At 37.3% G+C, this 15,174-nt stretch overlaps 1 protein-coding gene across 1 annotated transcript in view; it reads left to right on the forward strand.

The window, feature by feature from the left end:
* Nucleotides 1-520: 520 nt before the first annotated feature.
* Nucleotides 521-15,174, forward strand: part of SLC9C1 (solute carrier family 9 member C1) — a 98,058-nt gene continuing 83,404 nt past the window's right edge. Inside the window, exons 1-4 of the mRNA XM_059063940.1 lie at nt 521-665; nt 1,831-1,931; nt 4,842-4,970; nt 14,016-14,181. Coding sequence (XP_058919923.1) covers nt 521-665; nt 1,831-1,931; nt 4,842-4,970; nt 14,016-14,181 — 541 coding nt within the window. The remainder of the gene's footprint in view (nt 666-1,830; nt 1,932-4,841; nt 4,971-14,015; nt 14,182-15,174) is intronic.

Here is a 15,174-nt window from a genome sequence, read left to right on the forward strand (position 1 = left end):
TGTCTGGATAGAACAGCAAAAGAGATCAGAATATTCTCACCACCACCACTTCCTACTTTGGAATAGCTGCCAGAACATGCTTCCAGAGGCTCAGATACTCTGAGAGCAAACCCCTCAGTTGTCCATCCTCAGAGCTAAGTAACCTGCACCAGCTTGTGGTCCTGGTGACTGGTTAGATGAAAAATCCTCTTTTCAGCTGGATAGATACAGGGCGAAAATAGCTGAGTAGTGCTTGGCATCATAAGAACACAGGATGACACTGGCTCATCTCTATCACTTGGGGTTGTAATTCTTCTATCATTTAAGTTGAAAACATCATAGAAGAGGGAGGCATCCCTAATTTTGGCACACCCTATAAATCACTAGAAATAACTAAAGAGAAATATAGACTTTTTATTTATTTTTTAAGAAAAGCTGTAGAAGGCCACCAAGAAGGAAAATTTTATGTTCTTTTGGTCCTAGGTGAGTTTTGCAGAGAGTCCTAAGAGTTGGATTCAGACAGCCTATGAGAAACCACAGGATGAATGGCCCTGTTTCTAATTTCACTTTTCTTAACAAAGGATTTACCAACATATGGCTGGATTTTTTTAGGAGTACATTCATGAAAACTTCTCAGGAACTCCCTGAAATCATTCTAATATTGTCTTTGATCTGTACAATTGGAGGTAGGTGTAATTCTTTGTATTTAAGTGTGTTTTGTGGCTGTGTTTTGTGGCTGTATTTTTTAAATGTCATCATAGAGAATTAAGAAAAGTAGCAATAATAGGAAATTAGATTTTTTTTCTAAATTCATACCTCTATACCAAGATTTTCAATCAAATGAATTCAACAGTAATCTGCCCCTGAGGAGAGACCAAGTAGAACTGATCCACATTCTTCACCTCTGTTGAGTTCAGAGTATTCATACCTTCTTACTTGCTAGGTCTTGGTTATATTTAAGTGATGTGGAGAATTGAACCAGATAAGCAGAAAATCAAAGGTTAGGGATTTTATTGTTACCTGCATCATCATAAACTAGAGTTTCATTCATATTTTAAAATTAGCTGTCCCACAGATTTTTTCACTTTGAAAAAGAATTTTCAAAGTGATAGGTCTTCTGAATGATTCAGTTACTTTTTAACCCCTTGGTAGGTGTTCCCTTAGGTTTCGTCCAAATGGTAAATTATGCCCAGCTTTTATGAGGGGAAAAGAACGCTGTAGAAATCAAAAGAAAGCACATTTTTTGCATGTGCTTTTGACTTGATTAGGAATTGTATTACAAAGAATTAGAAACATTAAACTGAATGAAATGCTGTGATATTGCTTATTGCACTTTGAAAAAAATTATGAACAAAGTTAAATATTCATTATAGGCTTTCTAATGGGTAGTAGGTAATTAGTAATAGGTAGCTAGTTTTTCTCATTATTAAATTATTATACTAATTCCTCATTGTTATCTTGGGAATCAGCCAGGATATTTCATTTAAGTTTAGTAATTTATTAATCCCTCATTGCAGGATTACTAAAGAAATGAATATCTGATTTATAGCATGTACATTAACTGCTATAAATATTTTAGTAGGAACACAAGAACCAATGATTACTAGCAATATTTAGTAAAGATTCTAAGAAAATGATAGTCTTCGTAAAAGAAGTAAAGCATGAATTTAGTGAATGACCAATTATACTGATTCTATATGCTTAAGTGTGAGGGAGGGTTTCAGTTACAGGAATATAGCAAGTAAGGGGTGGTGCAGTATTTCATTGTCCTCAGTATTAAGAAGTCATGTCAAATTAAAGTTCTATAAATGTGGTATTTCACTGCCTTTCAATAGACATATTTTTTTGCAGCATTTTTGAAACTACACTTGAAAGACTTTCCAATTCCTCTCCCTGTGATATTATTTTTATTTGGATGCAGTTTTGAAATGTTAAGTTTTACATCTGACCAGGTGTGTATAGTAAATATGAGTATTTTATATATCTGACTATATCTAAGATTCATATAAATACAAAGATGGCTTAAGAAAATTTGTAAATATATTTCTTCACTGCTCTGCCAGTTGATAGATGCTTATGATGTGGATAACATCATATCAGCTGTGTAGAAGAAGGAACCAGGCATGAAAGAGCTGAAATCCAGGTAACATAGTCAAAACAGAGCCTAGGTCTGAAACTACGTAGGCAATTCAGAATGAGTACACATACAGCTGCTAAGAATGTGAGTAGCTGAGTATTTAATCATAATTCAAAACCTTAGACAAGAAATTGGTAAACAAGATAGAAGCCCAGAGAGACTTTGAGCTACTGATACAGGACTCTAGTAGCAAGAGAATTTTGACATTGAACCAATCAATTGCCTTGGGAATGTTTCATAGGGTTCCCATTAGAATAGAGGCTACTCTCTAAGTGCACCTGCTTAGAATATTTCAAGAAACATACACTGAACCTCTTACATGGAGTTGGAAGTGAGGAACAAGACAAACTATATAGTCAAGACATATACAGTACTACTAAATAGCTGGGAACAGCTGGAGTCAGGCAAAGGAGAGACAATATGCTTACTACAAGGAACATAGAATGCATTATTGACACATTAAATAGTTATCTAGCCCAGGGGTTGGCGGCGAAGTGTTTTCTGTAAAAGGCCATATAGTGCGAATTTTAGACTATGAAGGCCATATGATCTCTGTCACAACTACTCAACTCTGCCATTGTAGTTTAAAATCAGCCACAGAGGGACTTCCCTGGTGGCGCAGTGGTTGAGAGTCCGCCTGCTGATGCAGAGGACACGGGTTCGTGACCCGGTCCGGGAGGATCCCACATGCCGCGGAGCAGCTGGGCCCGTGAGCCATGGCCGCTGGGCCTGCACGTCCCGAGCCTGTGCTCCGCAACGGGAGAGGCCGCAACAGTGAGAGGCCCGCGTACCGCAAAAAAAAAAAGCAGCCATAGACAATATATAAGTAAGTTGGTATGGCTGTATTCCAATAATACTTTATTTACAAAAACAGCTATTGAGCCAGATTTGTTCCCAGGGCCCATAGTTTGCCAATACCTGCCCTAGTTAGTATATAAATACGAACGTGTGTGAAAATGATTGACTTTCCCAAACACATTTAACCAGTGATATTAAAAACCCTAATGGAAACCATGTATCCATGACAGAACCAGAAGCAGATTACTCTTTCATTTGTCATGAACATGTTTTATAATCATCTGATTTTTGACATAAATGCAATTTTAAGTACTTCTATAAACTTTACTATTTGTCAACAACTATTTAAAGGAAGGGACCATATGTTGAGAACTGTGAATGTTATAAGATTTTACTCAACTTTCAATCTAATAATTTTGCTTGCCACAGTTTCACGGTCCTGGCAAAAGACACAGGACTCCTGGGCTAGACACAAAGGACTTTATTACTCATAGCAATAGCAGAAGCCAGAGTATCAGCATTTTCTCATCCCTGTTCCATGAGCCCCACAGGGAGAAGTAGAGGGCAAGGTGAAACCTGCATACACAATGGGTTGCATTATAGGAGAAGAAATCTGAGCTTAGAGAACTTGAATATTTTATGATGGGCAGTGAGCTCATCTGCCCTCTTGCCCCAGAAAGAGATAATATCTTTATAACACTGGACAGTATAGTAAACCTGCCTTTTTCTCTGGAGGGAGACACTTGCTTTATCTTCCAAAGCTGTTAGCCATACAAATATTCCTGAAAGAAAATATTCCTGGAAGAAAAGCAGTCAGTGCCTCCATCCATAGCATACAGAGAAACACAAGAGACCCATGAAGAATCATCTCCCAAATGCAAGGAGAGCTCCTAACACAGTAGATACTCAGTGTTTCCTTAATGAGTGAATGTTGAATGGATATGTTAAGGAACCAAACTTGTCTGCTTGCCCATGGGCAGTAAAGCCAATCTACTGACAGTGGGTTGTGGTGAAGGAAAGTGCAGCGTTTATTGTAAGGTGCCATACAAGGAGTATGGGACAGCTAATGCTCAAAAAGCCTGAACTCCCCGATGGGTTTCAGCAAAGCATTTTTAAAAGCAAGGCAAAGGAAGGGAGTCCCAGGGTATGTGATGAGCTCGTGCACAATTCTCTGATTGGTTGATGGTGAGGTAAAGTAAAAAGATCAAAAATTGTTGCAACTATTTCCTGGTTCCAGCCAGACTCCTGAAGGGATGTGTTAATTTCTTTCATTTGGTGGGGGATTTTGCATCTGTAAAACAACTCAGGAAATGTGCATCAGATACTATTATCTAGGTACTTCAGAGAGGACCTAAAGCAGAGGATATAAGGGAGACATGTCTCTGGGGAAGGCCCCATAGGGTCCTGCTTGGTTTCAGATACCCATATAGGATTTAAAACTATCAACTAAATATTTTATGATAAACTCCATTAATTGGTTATTTCATAATCTGCATTACCTTCCTAGTCTCTATCCCTGCTATTCTTCCATACACATCTTCTGTATAATCCATGGCTAATTATGTAGTTTCTGGAAATTTATATGATTGTTTACTCCTTCGTGGATTTTGTGCATGATGATCCATCTACCTGAAATCTCTTTCTTTCTCTTGTATGCCTGAAAATCTCCTACATACCCTTTAGTACTTTTGTCAAACTGTTTCCTATATCTATTCTTAAAAAAAAAAATAGGCATAGAGATGTTCATTAACATTTTGCTGTAGTTGGTAACGATCTGATGCAAAATTATGAAAATCCAAGAGTTAAGACTTTAGCACTTACTATGTTGTGATTTATCTTTTTATCTTGTGCTAGGCATAGGAGTGCCTGGCATGTATTCCATGCTAATAGAACAAAAGATGAGAAAATAACATTTTTATATTATTAGGTCCAAAAATATGCAGATGCCATACAGTGGATGGATCCACATTTATTTTTTGATTTATTTACACCAATAATTATCTTTAATGTTGCATTTGACATGGATGTTTACCTGCTCCACAAGTTATTTTGGCAGGTAAGAAGTGTTATTTTCAATAATATTCACTCATGAACTACTACATGTTATCTATGTTCAGATTTTTTTACATTAAAAAAAATCAACTATATTTAGGTATAATTTATATGCAGTAGTATGCATACATCTTGAGAGTACAGTTTCATGAGTTTTGATAAATATCAACCTATCAAGATATAGAAATTTCCATTATCCTAGAAAATTCCTTCAGACTTCTTTGAAGTCAATCCCTCATCAATGCCTCAGAGAGGTAAGTACTGATCCAACTTTCTCTTTTTTAATGATTCAATTTCATTTGATTTACCTTAGAAATTCTGTCCAAATATTATGTAATTTTTGGTACAGATAGTCATTTGCAAGGTCATGGGGTACAAGTGCAAAGACTAACTTTCTCATTACTTGTCATTTCCATATAGTATATTTCTTTTGAATATTAATTCAAAGAGAAAAGTAGGAAATCATTTCTGTAGCTTTATTATTAGTAAAGTCTCATATAGATGCCAGGTGAAAAAATTTGCATAGTGACTATTACAGTCATTATTTTCAAAAGTCATTCCTAAGCAAGATAAATTATATTCAATTAAATTGATTAAAAAATCCATTACATATTTTTTAGCAGGTTCTTCAAGATTTACATAACAGTTTCATTGTCTTCCATGTATGACTTAGATTCACAATCAGAAATAAGTCTCCACTTTGATACCACTGTAGTTTTCTTTTTTCCAAAAGTTTTTAATTTTGATGAAGTTCAATTCATCAATTTTTCTTTTAGAATTTGTGTTTTTATGTCCTATTAAAACTTATTTGCCTAATCTAAGGTCACTAAGCTCTTTTGCTATGTTTTCTTCTAGAAGTTTAATAGTTTTAGATTTCACATTTAGGTCTAAGATCCAATTTGAGTTAATTTTTTTACATGATGTGAGATGGGTGTTCTATTTTTTTTTATATGGACATTCAATTTTTACAAAATCATTTTTCTTCTTCCAGTTTTATTGAGATATAATCATTACAGAGCACCATATAAGTTTAAGGGGTACAGCATGATTTGACTTGTATACATCATGAAACGATTATCATAATAAATTTAGTGCACATCCATCATCTCATACAGATACAAAATTAAAGAAATAGAAAAAAAAATTTTTCTTTGTAATGAGAACCCTTAGGATTTACTCTCTTAACAACTTTTGTGTGTAACATACAGCAGTGTTCATTATATTCATCATATTGTTGTACATCACATCCCTACTACTTATTTATTTTATAATTGAAAGTTTGTACCTCTGGGCTGCCTTCATCCAATTCTCCCTCTCACACCGCCCCCCACCCTGCCTCTGGTAACCACAAATCTGATCTCCTTTTCTATGAGTTTGGTTGCTTGTTTGTTTATTTTTGAAGTATAATTGACCTACACCACTGTGTTAGTTCCTGTTATACAACACAGTGATTTGATATTTATATACTTTTCAAAATGATCATCATGATTTCTAGTTACAATATGTCACCATACAAAGATATTAAATAGCTATTGCCTATATTACTCACACTGTACATTTCATACCTGTGAATCATTTATTTTGCAACTGGAAGTTTGTACATCTTAATCTCCCTCACCTATTTCTTTCCTTCTCCCAACCCCCTCTCCAGGTGGCTACCTGTTTGTTCTCTATATCTATAAATCTGTTTCCATTTTGTTACATTTGTTCAGTTAGCATAATACCCTCTAGGTCCATCTATGTTGCCACAAATGGCAAGATTTCATTCTTTAGTGGTTGAGTAATATTCCATTGTGTGTCTGTGTGTTGTTTGTATATATATATATATATATATATATATATATATATATATATATATATATATATACACACACACATATATAAACCACATCTTCTTTATCCATCTTTCGATGAACATTTAGGTTGCTTCTATACCTTGGCTATTGTAAATAATGCTGCAATGAACATAGAGTGCACATATCTTTTTGAATGAGCATTTTCATTTGTTTTGTATAAATACCCAAAAGTGGAATTGCTGGATGATATGGTAGTTCTATTTTTAATTTTTTGAGGAATTTCCATACCGTTTTCCATTGTGGCTGCACCAATTTACATTCCCATGAATGGTGCGTGAGATTTCCCTTTTCTGTACATCCTCTCTAAAACTTACTTGTCTTTTTGATAATAGCCATTCTGACAGACATGAGGTGATATCTCATTGTCAAAATCAGGGATTTTCATTTCCTTGATGATTAGTGATGTTGAGCACATATTCATATGCCTATTGGCCATTTGTCTGTCTTCTTTGGAAAAATATCTATACAGATCCTCTGCCCATTACTTAATGGGGTTGTTTCTTTGTTTTTGATGTTAAGTAGTATGAGTTCTTTATACATTTTGGATCTTAACCCCTTATTCGATATATTGTTTGCAAATATCTTCTCCCATTCAGTAGGTGATCTTTTTGTTTTGTTGAGAGTTTCCTTCATTATGCAAAAGCTTTCTAGTTTCAAGTAGTCCCATTTATTTATTTTTTGCTTTTGTTTCCCTTGCCTGAAGAGACATAGACAAAAAACACGTTACTAAGACTGATAACAAAGATCTTACTACCTATGTTTTCTTCTAGAAGTTTTTCAGGTCTTACATTTAAGTCTTTAATCCATTTTGAATTTATTTTCATGAAGGAAGTGAGAGAGTAGTACAGTTTAATTATTTTGCATGTAGCTATTCAGTTTTCTCAACACCATTTATTGAAGAGGCTGCCTTTCCCCCATTGTATATTTCTTCCTCCTTTGTCATAGATTAATTGCCTATATAAGTGTGGGTTCATTTCTGGGCTTTCCATTCTGTTCCATTGATGCATGTTGCTGACCTCTTAAGCTCACATGCATTTTAACAACCCTGCATTTTTATTCCCCCCCTCACATTTACTGTTTTTGACATCATATTTTACATATTTTTGCTTTATGTATCCCTTTACTACTTATTGTTGATATAGATGATTTTACTACTTTGGTCTTTTTACCTTCCTACTAGCTTTTAAGTGGTTGATCTACTACCTTTACTGTATATTTGCCTTTACCAATGAGATTTTTCCTTTCATAATTTTCATATTTCTAGTTGTAGCCGTTTCCTTTTCACTTAGAGAGGTACATTTAACATTTCTTGTAAAGCTGGTTTGGTGGTGCCGGACTCTTTTAGCTTTTGCTTTTCTATAAAACTTTTCATCTCTCCATCAAATCTTAATTAAAGCCTTGCTGGGTAGAGTAGTCTTGTTTCTAGGTTTTTCCCTCTTATCACTTTAAATATACTATGCCACTCCTTTCTGGCCTGCAGAGTTTCTGCTGAAAAGTCTGCTGACCGTCTTTTGGGAATTCCCTTGTATGTAACTTGTTGCTTTTCCCTTGCTGCTTTTAATATTCTTGCTTTAACTTTATGATCATTACCTTGAACTCTTTATCAGGTAGATTGCTTATCTCCACTTCACTTAGTTCTTCTGGGGTTTTATCTTCTTCCTTCATTTGGAACATATTCCTCTGCTGCTTCATTCTGCCTAATTTGCTGTTTTATTTATATGTATCTGGTAAATTAGTTACATTTTCCAACCTTGGAGAAGTGGTCTTTTTTAGAAGTCCTCTGTGACCCAGCAACATACTCTCCTCTCATCACCAGAGCTGTATCCTCTAGGAGTTCTTCCTATGTGGGCTTTGTGGGTCCTTCTGTTGAAGGAGGATGACTACTATATGCATTCTGGTAGATGTGGCTGAACCCCAGTCCAGTTGGTTGCCAGGTCCTGCCTTGTGTGGATGCTGCCAGCTGCTGGTGGGCAGAGCCAGGCCACAAGGCAGCTGCCTGCAGAGCCCTGGGTGGTCCTGGGGCTAGGGTTAGCCCACTGCTGGGCAGAGCTGGGTTCTGGAGTGGGTGGTTGTGGGACCTGGTATCCTGGGTCTAGTGTCTGCTGCTGGTGGGTGAACCAGTTCCTGACACAGCTGATTACAGGGTCTGGAGTACCCCAAAGTTCATATTGGCCTGTTGGTGAGTAGGGCTGAACCCTGGGGTGGGGAACTGAGGGGTCAAAGATGTCTCAGAGCTGGTGTCAGCTTGCTGACAGACTTGGTGGTTGGGTCCCAGGGCTGGTGTTGGCCTGCTGATGGGCAGGGCCATGGTCCAGGGTGTCCTGGAGCAAGTGCTGTCCTGCTGATCTGGATGGCTTTGGTGCTCTGGTGGTCCCTGGGCTCATGTCCACCCACTGGTGGATGAGGATGAGTCCTGGGGCTAGTGCCAGCCCACTGGTGAGTGGAGCTATGGCCTAGATTCTCTGGCTGCAGGGCCCTGAGGGTCCTGGAATTGGTATGTTGGCCTGATAGTGGGCAGAGCTGGGGCCTGGGTGGTCCTGGGGCTACTGCCAGCCCGTTGGTGGGTAAGGCTTGTCCAGGGGCTAGTGCCAGCTTGATGGTGGGCAGAGCCAGTTCCCTCCAGATGACTGTGGATATGCAGGGGATCCCAGGACTAGTGCCAGTGCATTGGTGTGGGCGGTTGGATCCTAGGCCTTTTGGTGGACAGGGCTGTGTCCCAGGATAGTTGTACACTCAGACAGTGTTAAGGCAATTGGCCTGCTGGTGGGTGGGGCTGTATTCTCACTCAGGTAGCTGCTTGGCCTGAGGCATCCCAGTACTTTTACCAATGGGCTGGTGGGCAGGGCCAGGTCCTGGCACTAATAAGCTAGAGGGAGGACTCCAAAAAGGCACTTGCTAGCACCAGTGCTCATGTGGTAGAACAAGGTCCCCCAAATGGCTGCCACCAGTGTCTATGTCTCCAAGGTGAGCTCCAGTTGCATCCTTCCTCTCTGAGAGGCACTCCGAGATCAGCAGGAGGGTCTGACCCAGACTCCTTTCAAATCACTGCTTCTGCCCTGGGTCCCAGAGCATCTGAGATTTTGTGTGTGTCCTGTAAGAGGGCAGTATCTATTTCCCACAGCCATCTGGCTCCCAAAAGCAAGCCCTGCTGGGCTTCAAAGCCAAATGTTCTAGACGAATCATCTTCATGGTGCAGTACCCACAGGCTGGGGAGCCTGATGCAGGGCCTGGACCCCTTGCTCCTTAGGTAGAGCCTCTGCAATTGTAATTATCCTCCTAGTTGTGACTCACTCACTGTGGGTATGGATCTTGACTATACGGTGTCTCTGGCCCTTCTACACATCTCATGGTTTGTTTTTTGGGGGGTTTTTTTGAAGTATAGTTGATTTAAAATATTATATTAGTTTCAGGTCTACAATGTAGTGTGATTCAGTATTTTTGGAGAACATATTCCATTATAAGTTATTATAAGATAATGACTATAATTCCCTGTACTATACAATGTATCCTTGTTGCTTATCTATTTTATACATGCTAGTTTGTGTCTGTTAATCCCATACACTTGATTTGTCCCTTCTCCCTTTGGTAACCACTAATTTGTTTTCTATGTCTATGAGTCTGTTTCTGTTTTGCATATACATTCATTTGTATTAATTTTTTAAATTCCATATATAAATGATATCATATAATATTGGACTTTGTTTGGCTTATTTCACTAAGCATAATATTTTCTAAGGCCATCCACATTGCTACAAATGGCAGAATTTCATTCTTTTTTGCATTGGTTGTATAGTGGTGAGCATAGGTGCTTTCCATTCTTTTTATGGCTGAGTAATAGTCTATGGAATACATATACCACATCTTTTTTTTTTAGCATCTTTATTGGAGTATAATTGCTTTACAATGGTGTGTTAGTTTCTGCTTTACAACAAAGTGAATCAGTTATACATACACATATGTCCCCATATCTCTTCCCTCTTGCATCTCCCTCCCTCCCACCCTCCCTATCCCACCCCTTTAGGTGGTCACAAACTACCTAGCTGATCTCCCTGTGCCATGCGGCTGCTTCCCACTAGCTATCCACCCTACATGTGGTAGTGTACATATGTCCATGCCACTCTCTTACTTTGTCACAGCTTACCCTTCCCCCTCCCCATATCCTCAAGGCCATGCTCTAGTAGGTCTGTGTTTTATTCCCGTCCTACCCCTAGGCTACTCATGACATTTTATTTTTTCTTAGATTCCATACATATGTGTTAGCATACAGTATTTGTTTTTCTCCTTTTGACTCACTTCACTCTGTATGACAGACTCTAGGTCCATCCACCTCACTACAAATAACTCGATTTCGTTTACACATCTTCTTTATCCATTTATCTGTTGATGGGCACTTGGGTTGTCATGGTTAGTTCTTTATATAGTTAGTTGTAGAAGACCTTTTCTGCTAGTCTTCTGGTCTTTCTCAACAAAAGCTACTCTGTAAATATTTGTAATTTTGATGTGCCAGTGGGAGGAGGTGAGCTCGAGGTCTTTCTACGCAACACCCCCCCATCTTTGCCACTGCGTACAATATAGTGATTCACAACTTTTTAAAGTTATACTCCATTTATAGTTATTATAAAATATTGGCTATATTCCCTGTGTTGTATGATATATCATTGTACCTTATTTTATGCATAATAGTTTGTATCTTTTAATCCTCTACCCCTATATTGCCCCTCCACACTTACCTCTCCCCACTTTTTAAGTCTCTAGTTACACCATGTTTGCTCTTGTTCAGTCAGTATGGAAGATAGCTACCCAATGGTGTAGATTCAGGGAGCAAAATTACTGCAGCCATTTTTGCAAACGATATACCATGTGATTTATTGAGGTATCAACAGCTATTTGGTGGAAGAACAAAGATTTGGATATCCTGACCCTCAGTCCTCTTGTCTCAAAGCCTCATTTTAATTTGTTCCTTTGAACAGGAGTTAGTAATACAACTCCCTTGACCACCAAAACCTTAAATTGAGAATTCAGCCACCCTAGAGGTAAATTACCTAGGGGACCTTGATTTTCTTTCACCATTCTGATGCTGTTATCAAGCTTTATCTAGCAAAGACTCCCTCTCAATAGTGTCAGATCTCAGTAATGCCATATAAGCACTCTGTCATTGTTCTGTCAATTCTAAGATTGGGTTAGAAATGTCTGATTAAGTGACTTAACCAAAATCACTCAGGACTAGCACCCAGGCCTCCTGAGTCAGAGTCCAGTTATTTCCCAGCTGGACCCTAACTCTGCAAGGATGTCCCTGTACAAACAAAAGACTAAAATAATCAGAAGGAAGATAGCTTTTAATATTTTAGCTCTTCTGAATTCTCTTTTTCATTAACTGCATTAGGTATGTCTTTCTCCAGTGCCTATTGCAATGCCTCATTGCATAGTAGGTAGTGAATAAATGTGTAATAAATAAGGGGGTAAGAACTTGTGCTTTTTCATTTTTCTTGATGTAGCAAAGCTGAGACAGGAACCTGGGGATTTTATTTGATTTTACTTCTCTGGAGAATTGTTTTAAATGGGAATGATTAGTACACTGCTGGTGGCTGTGTTTGTTGGTAAAACTTTTTGGAAGATATATTAGTAATCTCTGTGGAAAGACCCAAAATGACGCATGTCTTTAATTTTACTCATTGAAATTCTAAGGATATAATTAAGGATGTATGATATTGCTGTTTTTAATTTTATATTGGCAGTAAGAGCATTTTTCAACATCATTATGAAATTCTTAGTTATCCATTTTTATTTTATTTTATTTTTAATTTGAAATATAATTGACATATAACATTATATTAGTCTCAGGTGTGCAACATAATGATTTGATATTTGTATATATTTCAGAATGATCACCAAAATAAGTCTAGTTAACATCCATCACCACACATAGTTACAAATCATTTTTCTTGTGATAAGAACTTTTAAGACCTACCCTCTTAGCAAATTTTGAATATGAAATACATTATTGTTGTTAACTAGTCACCATACTGTATATTGCATCCCTATGCTTTATTTGTTTTATAACTGGAAATTGGTATCTTTTGACCCCTTTTACCCATTTCACACCTCCAACCCCCACCCCACCCCACTGCCCACCTCTCTTCTCCATATCTATGAATTTAGTTTTTTGTTTTTTTAGATTCCACATATAAGTAAGTGAGATCATATGTTATTTGTCTTTCTCTGTATGACTTATTTCACTTAGTATATGCCCTCAATATCCACCCATATTGTGGCAAATGGCAAGGTTTCTTTCTTTGTCTTATGGCTGAATAATATTCTATATAGATACCACATTTTCCTTATCCATTCATCCATAGATGGACATTTAGCTTGCTTCCATGTTTTGGCTATTGTAAATAATGCTACAGTGAACATGAGGGTGTAGTTGTGAATTCTCATAGGTACTTTAAGGCACAATCACCACATTTTCCCAAGTGCATTTGGGAATAAAATCTTGCTAGATAACCACCACAGGTAGAATAAGAGAAAGTAGAAGGCAATGGTGGGAAGGCAGAAGGCCAGGATCCAGTCCTAGAATAACAGATGTCCCTTCCCATCTTTTTCTGGTCCTCTGCCCTTTCTATACATTCCTTCTATTATTTTGTTTTCTCTTTTTTCCCCTCTTTTGTAACTTCTTTCTAAATTTGTGTTCTTTTTTCTATGTTAATAGGCTATGTCAAAGTTTTTATGCATTTTTAAATGTGTGTATATATATATATATGCATGTATATATATATGGTATGTATGTATATACCTTCACACATATACATCTATATTCAGTGGATTTATCAAGAAAATTAAAAGTTCATTTTTTTCCATTATGGTTTATTACAGTATATTGAATATAGTTCCCTGTGCTTTATAGTAGGACCTTGTTGTTTATCTATTTTATATGTAGTAGATTGTATAAAAGTTCCTTTTTAACTATAATATGGTATTTCCTGTAACTGGTATTTCTTAGGTCCTAAGAATCTCATTGCAATATTTGTTCCTTATTTCCAGAGTTGTAATCACATAGTTGTTAAATAAGATAATTTAAAATTTCCCTTTAATGGGTTGAATGTGATTCTACCTCTCCAGTATCCTGATTATCTGCATTTAAAAATGGAATACAAATGCCATCTGATTTTTCTATCTGTAAAATTTCTTTGCAGATACTTTTAATTACAATTCCTGGCTTTTTGATTAATTATACCTTAATTCTTTGGTATTTGGCATCTGTGAATAAATTAGTTTTGAAAACCACCACATGGTTATTATTTTCAGCTATCCTTGTTAGTTCAGATCCTATGCTGACTTCATCTGCTATAAAAGACCTGGGTAAGTATATTTTTCTCTTTTCCTATATTTAAAATATATTCCATGCTTAAACTGTCTAGTTTTAAGATATTTTGTTCACTATAGCTTTTCACTATGTGAAGTGGGGTTCTGGGACATTGGGGTTTGAGCATAGAGATTCAGGTGGTGATGCTTAGAACAGAAGGAAATGCCAATGATGGGCTTACTTAGTATTTTAAGTCTTACATTCAGTTGTGGAATATGGCAGGGGATTATTTGTAAACCTTGACTTTATGCATGCTTCTACCCTGAGCCAACAGAGTACTTCTGGGGGAATCGCAATATTGCATGTACATTGCGGTGACATTTCTATTGCCCAAAACCTCTTTTCTGTTGAAAACACTGTCGTTAATATAATGCTATTTGTAAAAAAAAAAAGAAAAGAAAAAAAAGTCTTTGGAGTGTTTGTCACCATTAAGACCAAAAGCCTAAAAAGTCAAAAACAATAAAATCATTAATGATACAGTGTGTACTATTTTAGGAGAAAGAAATCTATATTTAAAAGTATAAAATACCGAGTCAATGTAACCCAGAAAAAAATCCAAGAGCCTCATTCAAAAAAGAATTACCTAATTTGTATTCCCTCAGCTATTTTTTTTTTGGGGGGGGCGGTACACGGGCCTCTCTGCTGTGGCCTCTCCCGTTGCAGAGCACAGCCTCCAGATGCACAGACTCAGTGGCCATGGCTCACGGGCCTAGCCGCTCCACGGCATGTGGGATCTTCCTGGACCGGGGCACGAACCCATGTTCCCTGCATCGGCAGGCAGACTCTCAACCACTGTGCCACCAGGGAAGCCCTTGGCAACATTTTTGTCTGAGTTTTCAAAGCAAGACTTTTATATATTTTTTACTTTATTTTCAAAAATAAAACCTGCCCAGGCCAATGTTTGGAGTACATGAATACATTCACATTGTCTTGGGCTTTTTAGGGTCCACTGACTTCTCTTACGTTCCTTGTCTGTTATTTATTTCCAA

Source organism: Kogia breviceps, chromosome 5, assembly GCF_026419965.1.
Source record: "Kogia breviceps isolate mKogBre1 chromosome 5, mKogBre1 haplotype 1, whole genome shotgun sequence".
NCBI lineage: Eukaryota > Metazoa > Chordata > Mammalia > Artiodactyla > Physeteridae > Kogia > Kogia breviceps.